Raw genomic sequence first — 12,007 nt, 5'->3', positions numbered from 1 at the left:
CTCTACAGATAAGGGGAAAAAAAAACCAAAAACACACAGGGAAGGAAGCACTCATCTCAGAACTGCTGGAGTGAACAGGAAAGCAGGATTAAGGCAAGTACTTCTTAAAGCATATCTAAACTTTCAATAAACTGTGCATAAATCAATTGTCCAGTATTTGTTGTCTCTGTATGCTTGATGTTTTAGTTTGTTTTTCTTCTTAGCTCATGTTTGGAGAAATTAGCTGCTCTGATGATCTGTTTTCCCATACGTAGAATATAAGGGGAAAAACTGTTTTCTAACATCTCAAATTCGGAAATACAGCAATAGGATCGATGAGGACATGTATATATATTTTTTATGCATGTGTGTGTGTGTGTGTGTGTGTGTGTGTGTGTGTGTGTGTGTGTGTGTGTGTGTGTGTGTGTGTGTGTGTGTGTGTGTGTGTGTGTGTGTGTGTGTGTGTGTGTGTGTTTCTGGAATAGGATTCAGCACAAACATGCTCGCTCCCTCCTCCCCTCTTCATAAACTATGAAGAAATATGATGTGAAGTATTTAGTGAGCTGTACCCTGAGACAAGCCTGACATGGAAAGTTCAGAGAAAAGCTAACAACATTTTACAAACTTTATACTTATCTGTCCTATTGATTTATGCAAAGATTGTTTTATTTCCATCCCAAATTATACAGTACATGATTCTCTATTCTTGCAAGAATTACAATATACCTTAGTTTTTTTTTTTACAGGACACATTTTGAGAGCGAATTTACGTGATTACAAAATGTCTAAGAAGCATCTTATTAAGTCTGTATTTGAGCATTTCACAATGACTCAAGATAAAAACAGTGTGCCAGTGTATTAGTGACCCAGATGAAAATAAACGCTGTGATGTCAAAATCAGTGCGTACTCAGGCAGTGATAAAAATGCTCCTTCAAGAGCTTCCAATCTAAACAGACATTTACAACTGTGCCACCCAAAAGTTTACAAAGCTGTGACTGAAAAAGATCCCAGCAGCGCCAAGAAAGCAGAGCCCAGCGCCAGGAAACCAAAGCCCAGCGCCGAGAAACCAAAGCCCAGCGCCGAGAAACCAGAGCCCAGCGCCAGGAAACCAGAGCCCAGCGCCAGGAAACCAGAGCCCAGCGCCAGGAAACCAGAGCCCAGCGCCAGGAAACCAGAGCCCAGCGCCAGGAAACCAGAGCCCAGCGCCAGGAAACCAGAGCCCAGCGCCAGGAAACCAGAGCCCAGCGCCAGGAAACCAGAGCCCAGCGCCAGGAAACCAAAGCCAAGCGCCAGGAAACCAAAGCCCAGCGCCAGGAAACCAAAGCCCAGCGCCAGGAAACCAGAGCCCAGCGCCAAGAAAGCAGAGCCCAGCGCCAAGAAAGCAGAGCCCAGCGCCAAGAAAGCAGATCCAAGCGCCAAGAAACCAGAGCCAAGTACTTCCCGCCAGGCAAAGGAGGAAAGAGCGTCTCAAACATCAGTTACAAGATATTTTGTAAGTGACAAAGTTACTGTAACAATGACAGCAGACATGTTATAAGTCAGCTCATCGAGCTTGTTGTGAAGGACGGTGTACCATCATCATTATTTGCACGACCAGCTTTTACAGCTCTTAATGGAGACATGGCGTGCAAACTTGGGTGTTTCTCTGGAAAGAGAAAGTATTAGAAAATTAGTGATTGAAGAAGCCCTTAACCAAAAGGAAGATCTTAAAAAGACTCAAGAGACGCTTTGTTTCTTAAAATGGATGCCTGCACACGTCACAGAGTGAACTATTTTGCTATCGACGTTCGATTTGTTTGCGACTACAAAACAATTGTTACCAAGACGCTGAAGCTGATCACAGCAGCCAGTTTCTCCAAACCATAGTGGAAAAAGTTCTGCAAGATTATGAAATCAAAAAAGAACAGGTTCTCGCTATTATAACTGATGAATGAGAATAACGAAGGTGAATAGCAGCTAGAAGAACATTTCAGATTCAGTATGTTGGAGATGGAAGGCCCCAGTCCTGTTCCCATAACGGAGAAACAAACAGATATTACTACAGAAGAACAGCAGAATGATTCTTTACAATGAGATGATCTTGTTGAAGCTGCTTCGCACCTCTTTCCTATTCATCACACGCGCTGTGTTGTGCACACGCTGCCGGCGGCAATAAGAGATTCTGATTAGCAAAGTGAGGAATATGGCGATCGCTGCCACAACCCCTAAAACTGATTCCATCTTGAAGAGACGTGAAGAGATGAGCTGGAAAAGGGGCAATTGTGGAATTACATAATTTTTCACTTGCTCTCAATGAAGTAGAAGAGTTCAATCGTTCATCAAAACTGACGGCGCGAGGCAATTCCTCTACACCCTGAGATCGGTGGAGATGTCGCCCATGTGGTCGCTGCTTCGCCTCCAACCCAAGTTAGTGCAGAGAGGTTGTTCTCCAGCCATGAGGTCAGATTTGAGGTCCTCTATGAAGGAGGATCTGATGGAGGCGATACTATTCCTCAGAACAAATTCATAGACTGCACAAATGTCATTCAGGACGTTTTTGTTGAAGACTGTATTTTTTTCCCACTTACTGCAGAGTGTGTAATAAATTGTAAATATGCAAAAAAAAAGGTCGTATCCCAATAAATATATTTCATGTTCTATCTAAATAGATTGATTATTGTATCATCATAATGATTAAAAGCCGGATGTTATCATTCTACTACAGTAAATTTATCACTTAAAACATGAGCCGTGTATGAGGGAGTCGGATTCGTGGAAATGTCGGAGTCGCAGGTCTGGTTACCGACTCCACAGCCCTGATAAAATGGGGGGTTTTGCCGTGGGGTTATATTCACGCAGTTGGGTGGTGCTCCGGGGGTCACTCCGTTCTGGTCAGACATTACTTTATGCCTCTTATCACCTCCGCGATGTCCTTTAGGTGTCAGAGGATGTAAATACATAGAAATAGGATTCTGGGTCACATCCTTAGAAGACAGAATCATTTCCTTTATAAGATGCCTAACAAGGGATGGCTAAATACTGGGGGTGGGAGATGGTCCGGGTGTCTGGACACCGTCCTTATTCGTTGCTCTGTTCTCGGTTGATCAGAATTAGTGTATGGTTTTTTTTTTAAATGATATCATCAAAATGACGATCCTGTCACTACCAGCACAACTACCCCTGCAGCAGAACCGCGAGACTATAGGGAGGCGCGATCGATGGAGGGTCCTTAGTGCATCAAGAGAGTCAAAATGTCCTTGTTCAATGCTCGACCTGAGACCACGGGAGAAAACGTCTCCCTCCCGGCCCCTCGGTGAATTATTTGATGAGATATTTATTCTCTGAAGACGCACCACAAAGTCCACAAGTGTGAACGACCGTCCCTACGACTTATCTTTATGTACGGTTGCATCAGATCGCTGTACGAGCCCCCCGACACCCTCGCCGCCCCCATTATAAAGCAGCTTCGAGTCTTTTGACAGAAGTCACACACACAGAGTAGTAACGTAATACTTTTACTGAATAAATTGTACAAATGTCATTAAATAACAGAAAATCACATATTAGTGACATAAAGTAACAAGATGTAAAGTAACAAGATGTAACGTATCCCACCTCACATTTTTTTTTTTCTTTATCCCTAAATTGGGGACAATTTTCCTTAATTCACTCCGCACAGTGCAGATGATTTATCAAAAGGGATGTGGAGGAAATTGGGAATTGTAGTACCCACAGCAGCCAATCAGACTTCAAACATATGGAATCTGGTTGCTTTGGACAACTGCCCCCATTTTCCTTGCACTACTGTTGATAAACCTTCCGCATTGTGTGTATAAGTTGTCTGGAAGCTTCCACGTCATCGCGGTGTCCGGCCAGGTTATCCGTGCAGCCGCCTCTGCTGATCTGTGGGTCTAATCACCCCGACATGGAGCATCATGGATCCCTATGGAGCGGTCAGTTCAGGCCATTAGATCTGCGCTCGTGTGATCATCTCCGGCCTTTCCTCCATCTTCTCCTCTTAGTTGAAGCTGCGTGTCGTTTGGACTTTATCCACTCTCTGCAGTGAATGACACGAGACATTTTTCTTCACCCGCCTCGGTGCCGCACATTCACCATACACCGTATTACCACTAACCGTCCATCTCGCCCTACACGTCCCAAATATCTATATATATATATATCTCTCTATACATAAAAATACAAAAGCCCCAAATGTGCCCCTGTAAAATAAAAATTGTTAATTTAAGTCTAAAAACCTGGGAGGAGAAGATGGTGAGGATGAAACATTCATAGGGGAGGACTGATGGGAATCGGCAGAGCAGGAGTCGGAGTAGGGGGCTTGGGTGCGGGCGGTGGGCCCATAGTATAAGGTAGGGCAGGATGAATTAGGCAGATGGTGGGAATGATTGGGGGACAGAGAGGAGGGTGGGATGTGAGAGGAGGGAGAAACAGAATTAGAGGAGACCCCGGAGTTCAGAGGGACGGGAGGGCTTGACTCGTGATTGAAGGGATAGCCGGGCTGGGAATGGTGGACGTAGCCTGAGGAGAGTCTGGACTGCGGCAGGTTATGACGGGGAGAGGACTGTGGATAAGACGCACATGTCCTGTTAGAAGCAGAGCGGCCATTGTTGAGCTGGGTGGGTGACTGGTAAGCAGGCCTTGGCGCTGACGTGGCAGAGGTCTCAATGTGCATTGGTTGAGCCGCACAAGCAGGACGGGCCAGCTTAACCTGGCTGAGCAAGCCGAGAACCTGTTCTGGGTTATTGGGGGGCATGAATCCCTCTATGAGGGTCTGGATCGCGGTGCGCAGACGCAACCTCCATCCCTGAGGGACTTGTCTTATGTAATGTCCAAGGCTGCGGCAGAACGCGTCCTCTGAGTCCTCCTCAATGTTTCTCTGAACGAAGTCGAGTACTTGGCCGTCAAAGGTTTCCACAGTAGTGAAGCTTGGGGGGGCGGCCGACTTCTTGTTTTTCCTTCCTGGAAGTCGATATGGTTGAGCTTGATGGAAGGTGGAGGCGGCAGAGATGTTGGCGGGAAGCTCGATGCAGCTCTCGGGTGCCACAACTGCTGGTCTGGCTGCAGTCAGCTCGGGCTCCGTGTCCACCGGTGGGTAGTCCCGGGCCCCCTTGGCGTCCGACTCTGCCCCAGACTTGGAATTTGCACTATAGTAAAACATAAAAGAAAAAAAATAATTAAACAAACACATTTTCAAAAAAAAAAAAAGAAAAAAAGGCAAAAAAAAGCCAAGAAAAAAAGAATGGAAAGTACACTTACGGCCGCAGGTCCAGGACGGGTTTGAGGAACATCAGCTGCTGTAGGTACATGTACGGCTTCTTGGTGAGCGGAGCCGACCCGCTCCGGCCCTCGTAGTTAACTATTTCCCTTCTAAACTGATCGCGAGCACTCCTCCATCTTTTCTGGATAAGATTCTCTGCAAAGACAAGAAAAAACAAACATTAATGAACTAAATAGAAAAAGTCGTCCTGCGTGACTGCCTATAATATATATATATATATATAATGGGGTGGTGGGGCCTGCAGCGGATGTCAGGGGATGAGAGAACAGTGATTGATTGTAGGATGGAAACATTGAACATTATCTATAATTTATGATTTCCCTTCTGTTCAATTTCCAGTCAAAACAGCCAAAGTAACTTCAGGAAAAAAAAAAAGAGAGAGATGGAAAACATAGCAGAATATTGTGTATGGACACCTTGTAGAATATTGTGTATGGACACCTTGTAGAATATTGTGTATGGACACCTTGTAGAATATTGTGTATGGACTCCTTGTAGAATATTGTGTATGGACTCCTTGTAGAATATTGTGTATGGACACCTTGTAGAATATTGTGTATGGACACCTTGTAGAATATTGTGTATGGACACCTTGTAGAATATTGTGTATGGACACCTTGTAACCGCGCAGAAGCATTTTCTGCTTTTCATGATTCCAGTCATCTCAGGTCCATGGTGGTCAATGTTCTCACCCCAAGGACTCACTGACTGTCCCAGATCTCAGTCTTCATCTTCAGAGGATTTTGTGCTATATAACAATTATTTCCAGATTCCATAATTTTAAGAAAATAATGAAGGCGTTAAAACGTATCAGCATTCAATCAGCAATCCTCATCTCTAGACATTGTACTACATGTGTCCTTCCTCAAAGGGGTTGTTCACCTACGGGGAAATTATTTTTTAACTTAATTTCATGTATTTGGGGCTAAAGATAATTTTTGCTAAAGATGATAATTGGGTTTCATTAAAAATGTTGTATTCTTTACAGGCTTTTCCTGCATATACGACTTTGATGTGGTCCTAAATCAGCTGAGAAAAGTACAGAAAAAGTTAAAAAAAAAAGTGGCAAACTCTCCGTCATCTTCAGTCTCCAGGTATTTTAGCCCAATCCATAATTTGCACCTTTTCACAACGTCGCTCCAGGTTTGTACAATTGTCCTCCAGCCCTAGAGCAGCACAGAATCTGTCTAAAAGGTTCATCTTAAACTGTGCAAAAAAAAGTTTAAAAAAATAAGGGATTGTGCGACTTTTTACTGTAAAAAAGTACAAATCCACAAAAGACAAATAGATCTTAGATTTGCGAAAAATTTGTCACCCCACCAATGGCCAGAACCACAGCCGGTAAGAGATGGATGGAGCGGCCGTACATACGTCCCCGGAGCGCCATTCCCTGGTCTACGGCTCTGCCCAGGACACCCGGCCGGGGGACAACAATGAGCTGCACGTCCCCTGTGGATCACACAGCCCCTTTTATGTTCGTGTCAGTTCATGGTTCCATTTTTCGGGAGGAGTTGAATTAAAGCGGCAGAACTCTGCAGAAACTTAATAAATACTGTGATTAATATTATAATGAAGGTTTCTGTATAATATTGGAACAGAGCTACGTTTTCCGATTTCTCTTTTTGGCAAAACACCTGGTAATTAATAACAATTTTGACAGGAAATGAAGCAGGCGAGGTTGTCCTGGCACGGCATTGTCGGCTCGTCTACCACATACACTGTGCAGACTGGTAATAGGCTTATACATACGGTACGTCGGTAGAGCGGCTTACCTAGGATCCCTTTATCTCCTTCGTCCAGCTCATCCCAGTCCGGGTACAGGCTCTGGCACACGGCGAGCCACGCCGTGGCTTTTCTATAGCGGTCGCTGTATCCTGGGTCTGACGGCCTCCAGAGCGCAGGGTGATGCTGGACCTGGCGGATCAGCTCTTCCACCCTGATCGCCATCCGCCTGTTGCGTACCTTGTAGGCCGTCTGGCTCTCTACAGAAAAAGCAGGCCGGCCGCGGGACATTTCCTGCTCCTCTGGGGCCGCCCAGATGGAAATTTAGATGTTAAAGACGGATCAGATTGGGAATGTAAAGACAGAGAAAAATAAGCAGCGGCCTCTGGGAGTGGAGCAAAGGCCCGATGGTGTCGAAAACAGCAAAAGCTGCGTTATTGGAATAGAGAAGTAAAAGAAAAGAGGAAAGTAATCTGTATTCCAGGAGACCTCGGCACGCGGATACGGCTGAGGGGAGCAGCTTCCCCTTCTACACCACCAGCTTCTCGCCTGACGGTGCGCAAGTGAAAGCTGCTCACCTAGCAGACGTGACCATTTACTTACAGGGTATGAAGATTTATGGAGACATTTTTATCCTTCCAATGCATAGAAGAAAGACAACAAACTGCAACTTTGCAAAGTGTAGAATAAAAATGTCTGTTTTGCGTGTGCAGCTTAGATGCAGTTCTGTGTCTCAGCGAATAATCTGATTTTTGGGAGCAGGAGGAGAACAAGAACATTTACAAGATTAAGCTACATGGAGGGTTAGTGGTGATGACACATCGGCCAGCATGGGAGCTGTATACACACAACAAAAGCTCATTTTCAATCTAGGCCATTATCAAAGCACCAAAATGGCAGATTGTGCAATGTGTCCTCCCCATGATCCGGAGTGACCATTATGAAGTAATCGATCCTATCGACAAGCAGACAAGGCCAATCCACCCCCCAATCCCAGAGCGTTACCTGGACTGGGCTCGGGGGAGCTGATCCTCTCTTCATACAGATGCTCAGCTATTCCATAGGCGCCTTCATCTTGTTCATCCTTCACCACGATGTGTTTTACATAAAGACCTGGAGAAGAGGACAATTTGCATTAGCGGACAGCTGGTACTTTGCAAAACAAGTGCAGAACTGCAGAGAAATAAAATGCAGACAAGGAAGAAAAAAAACGTCCAAAGAGAAAGTCTGTCCTTTAGAAAGGGAGCCGCCGGGATACGGCCATGAGCCTGCACTGTACATGGACGTTAAGACAGTAACTCTGTGCTGGCAGCTGTATAACACAGCCGGCGCCCTAGCTGGATATCATGAGCTCGGCTCCATAGGGTGGGGGGCACGTCTGCTCTACATGTACACAATAAAACTGTGTTCTTACCTATTCCTTCTCATCTACTGTGTGTGAATGCCATGATAAGGAGGGGGCTGGCTCTGCTTGGTGGTCCAGCCTCCTTCACAGCATCCGGCTCGTGCTGACAAGAATCTCGCTACTGTGTCTAGCAAATGGCAGGAAGGAGGGATGCTGGGAGCAATGGTGACACTAGGACATGGGAGGAGCTGTGCTGATAAGGACTTCTCTCCCTCGTCCCAGGAGGCAGCGGCCAGACAGAGGCCGGATCCTACACAATGGCGGAGGACAACCCCGGGACTGCAGCCCTCGCTCGCGCTGCTCACCTGCGCTGCTCTCCGGACTCTCCTCCTCCTCGTACATTTCTTCGTTCCTGGTAGAGGAGTCGTCCTCGTTTCTTTCTTCTTTTATCGCCATTTCCGGATTCATCACTGAATACCCTGCGAGACATAACAGCACAGTAGATGTCAGCAGCAGCAGCGCGGCCTCCAGGAGGCTTTGGGTTCTCCCCGCGTGCCTAATGTTGGAGCCGATCTGCCTCCTTCAGCTTCACTGGCAATAAATAATGTAAGAGATGGAAGGACCGGGGTATTGGCCACCGGGGGGACAACAAATATCTAAATTACAGGGGTATTCCAGTAAAGTGACCCGTGGACTTACAATTTGGTTTGATCCAACCACTGAGGTCATGTTTTTTTTCTTCTGCAAATTTGTCTGGAGGTCAGAAAACCCCTCTAAGTCGTTTTATGAAGCCCCATATACAGATAACACGGATGTGATTTTTTTCTGGTTTTGGGGCCAGGGATGCTTTTACTAACTCACTTTTCCTGCCTTTCATGTCTGCCGGCCACATCTATCTGCTCCGTCAGGAAGTGGATGTGAGAGCGGCTGGAAGGAAGCAGCTTGTACATAACTCTACATCCGAGCAGAAGTCTCCACGCCCCGAGACCACGTGTCATGTGCAGCGCAGGACGCAGCAGAGGAGCGTGTGAATATCACCGTGCGAGCACAGGCAGACGAAGCGGCCCTGGGTGGGAGGGGGCGGCTGGAGGTAGCCCTAGAGGCCAGACGGTAGAGGCCCAGGGTGGGAGGGGGCGGCTGGAGGTAGCCCTAGAGGCCAGACGGCAGAGGCCCAGGGTGGGAGGGGGCGGCTGGAGGTAGCCCTAGAGGCCAGACGGTAGAGGCCGTGGGTGGGTGGGGGCGGCTGGAGGTGGTCCTGGAGGCCAGACGGTGGAGGCCCTGGGTGGGAGGGGGCGGCTGGTGGTGGCCCTGGAGGCCAGACGGTGGAGGCCCTGGGTGGGAGGGGGAAAGAAGGAGGAGGCCCCGGGAAGGGGGGGTGTAACCCTTATCGGCTTGGAGGCGTTTTCTATAACTGGATGTGTGACGGACCGAGGACACTGGTTTTGGCAAACAAGGAATGACACAATTTTGCATTATACGCCCCATCAGAGGCTCATATAGAAATATATGTCCCGTGAAGTTACTATGACTTCCCTTTAAGGACATATATATCAGACTTGCACGACGAGGCTTTACAAAAAACAAACCTGCAGAAAGACGCGCTTTGCAACAGTTTTCTTTGCGACTTGTTTAAGGTCCCAAACAAGTTTATATTGTGACTGACACTTTCCACATACAATACGGACAGATTTATAGATCTGTTAAAAGGGTTGTCCAGGACGGTCCATATTGATGCCCTATCCATCAGATAGGTTACTAACACAACAATGGTGGAGGTCTGACATCCGGCACCCCCACTGACCAGCTGCTTTTAGCTCCGGTGGCAGCCGTATGTACGGAGCCGTAACAGTGCACTGTGTATGCACGTGAATACGAGCTGAGCTGCAGTACCAGGAACGGCCACTACACTGTCAATTCTACTCCATGGAAAACAGCTGATCACAGGGGGGGATGGTGGGGGTGTTGGAGACTAGAGCCCCACTCATCTGATAATCGATCCTAGTTACTCAATGATTGGTCACCTGCGCTGGTCTCGGAGCATCCATCACACTGCGGGTCATACAGGTCTTCCTCCTCGATCTTCACCATGACCCCCGGCTTCACCATGCTACATTCTTCAAGAAGAAGAACAGAAAAAAAAAAAAAACCAGAATAAAATGCAAATCAATGAGAAACTGACTACTGCCATTAGCTATAAGACACAGAGGCCTCCAGACTTCAGGTTAGATTTATGCAGATTGTTGGTGACAACTGATGCTGCAGATCTGCATCTACTACAGCAGCTGAATTTATCCACAGGTGGCATAAAAAAAGCAGCGTGACGCGACCTCGGAGCAGACTATAAATCTGCAGCAGATCAATTTATCATGCTGAGGGTTTTCAGCCTTCATGATACAGGAGTGAAGTCTGTGAGACGTCTGCAGCAGCTAAGTCTGCGACAATCCTGCGCTACCAAATCCTAAACAAAAACTGCACAATTTGCTGCATTATTTGCGATATTACACTGAGGAAAATCCACCTCAGTTTCCCCCTCCCCCCGGGGGTCGTGCGCTTACACGGCACCTCGCCCTCCCCCCGGGGGTCGTGCGCTTACACGGCACCTCGGGCCCCCCTCTCCCTCCGGGGGTCGAGCGCTTACAAGGCACCTCGGTCCCTCCCTCCCCCCCCCCCCGGGGTCGTGCGCTTACACGGCACCTCGGGCCCCCCCCCTCCCCCCAGGGGTCGTGCGCTTACACGGCACCTTGGGCCCCCCTCCCCCCGGGGGTCGTGCGCTTACACGGCACCTCGGGGCCCCCGGGGGTCGTGCGCTTACACGGCCCCCCTCCCCCCGGGGGTCGTGCGCTTACACGGCACCTCGGGGCCCCCGGGGGTCGTGCGCTTACACGGCACCTCGGGGCCCCCGGGGGTCGTGCGCTTACACGGCACCTCGGGGCCCCCGGGGGTCGTGCGCTTACACGGCACCTCGGGGCCCCCCTCCCCCCCGGGGGTCGTGCGCTTACACGGCACCTCGGGGCCCCCCTCCCCCCCGGGGGTCGTGCGCTTACCACGGCACCTCGGCCCCCCTCCCCCCGGGGGTCGTGCGCTTACCACGGCACCTCGGCCCCCCTCCCCCCGGGGGTCGTGCGCTTACCACGGCACCTCGGCCCCCCTCCCCCCGGGGGTCGTGCGCTTACCACAGCACCTCGGCCCCTCCCCCGGGGGTCGTGCGCCTACACGGCACCTCGGCCCCTCCCCCGGGGGTCGTGCGGTTACACGGCGCCAAAACACACTCCTGCGACTGGCAATACATAAAGCCCTGAGAACCTACCAAGGGACTTGAATGAACGGCAGCGCTCCATCATCACTCTTTAGGACCGAGTCCTTCTTTTCTTAAAGCCGAATGCTACTCTGGGCGGACAGAAAAGGCTCCAATCTGTCATTAAAGGCGATATATTCCTAAAAAAAACAACACAAAAAACTATTATTGCTATTTAAAAAAAATAAATAAATTATTACGACGACACTCAGCATTGACTCATGCAACAAAAACTTTTGCACCTGCTTGTTTTATCATTTACAGGAATCATCTACACGTCGCCGTTAGCCCAGTGTGAGCTAAAAGTAACCTTTCCCGGTCATCCTGCTGGAAAGGACACACGATGGGAGGAGCACTGAGTGTCTCAGCCAATCAGGACGGCCAGGA

General features: G+C 48.6%; 1 protein-coding gene across 4 annotated transcripts in view; it reads right to left on the bottom strand.

Moving 5' to 3' along the window:
- The window catches only part of LOC141155263 (uncharacterized), a 32,197-nt gene extending 20,406 nt beyond the window's left edge, over positions 1–11,791 (bottom strand). For 2 of the 4 annotated variants that reach the window (XM_073642067.1, XM_073642068.1), the window contains exons 1-4: positions 11,633–11,791; positions 10,347–10,439; positions 8,691–8,804; positions 7,986–8,093 (exon numbers count right to left, since the gene is read on the bottom strand). In XM_073642067.1, the coding sequence (XP_073498168.1) occupies positions 7,986–8,093; positions 8,691–8,804; positions 10,347–10,439; positions 11,633–11,666 (349 nt within the window). In that variant the 5' untranslated portion in view covers positions 11,667–11,791. Of the gene's footprint in view, positions 1–3,460; positions 5,125–5,236; positions 5,394–7,030; positions 7,283–7,985; positions 8,094–8,690; positions 8,805–9,186; positions 9,322–10,346; positions 10,440–11,632 lie in introns of those variants that run through there. The other 2 variants (XM_073642065.1, XM_073642066.1) reach the window with 2 other exon arrangements.
- Between the last annotated feature and the right edge of the window lie 216 nt (positions 11,792–12,007).

The sequence above is a fragment of the Phyllobates terribilis genome, unplaced genomic scaffold (genome assembly GCF_046119375.1).
Source record: "Phyllobates terribilis strain yellow unplaced genomic scaffold, ASM4611937v1 Scaffold_7__3_contigs__length_470593459, whole genome shotgun sequence".
Lineage (NCBI taxonomy): Eukaryota > Metazoa > Chordata > Amphibia > Anura > Dendrobatidae > Phyllobates > Phyllobates terribilis.
This window is presented reverse-complemented; position numbering and strand designations above follow the sequence as displayed.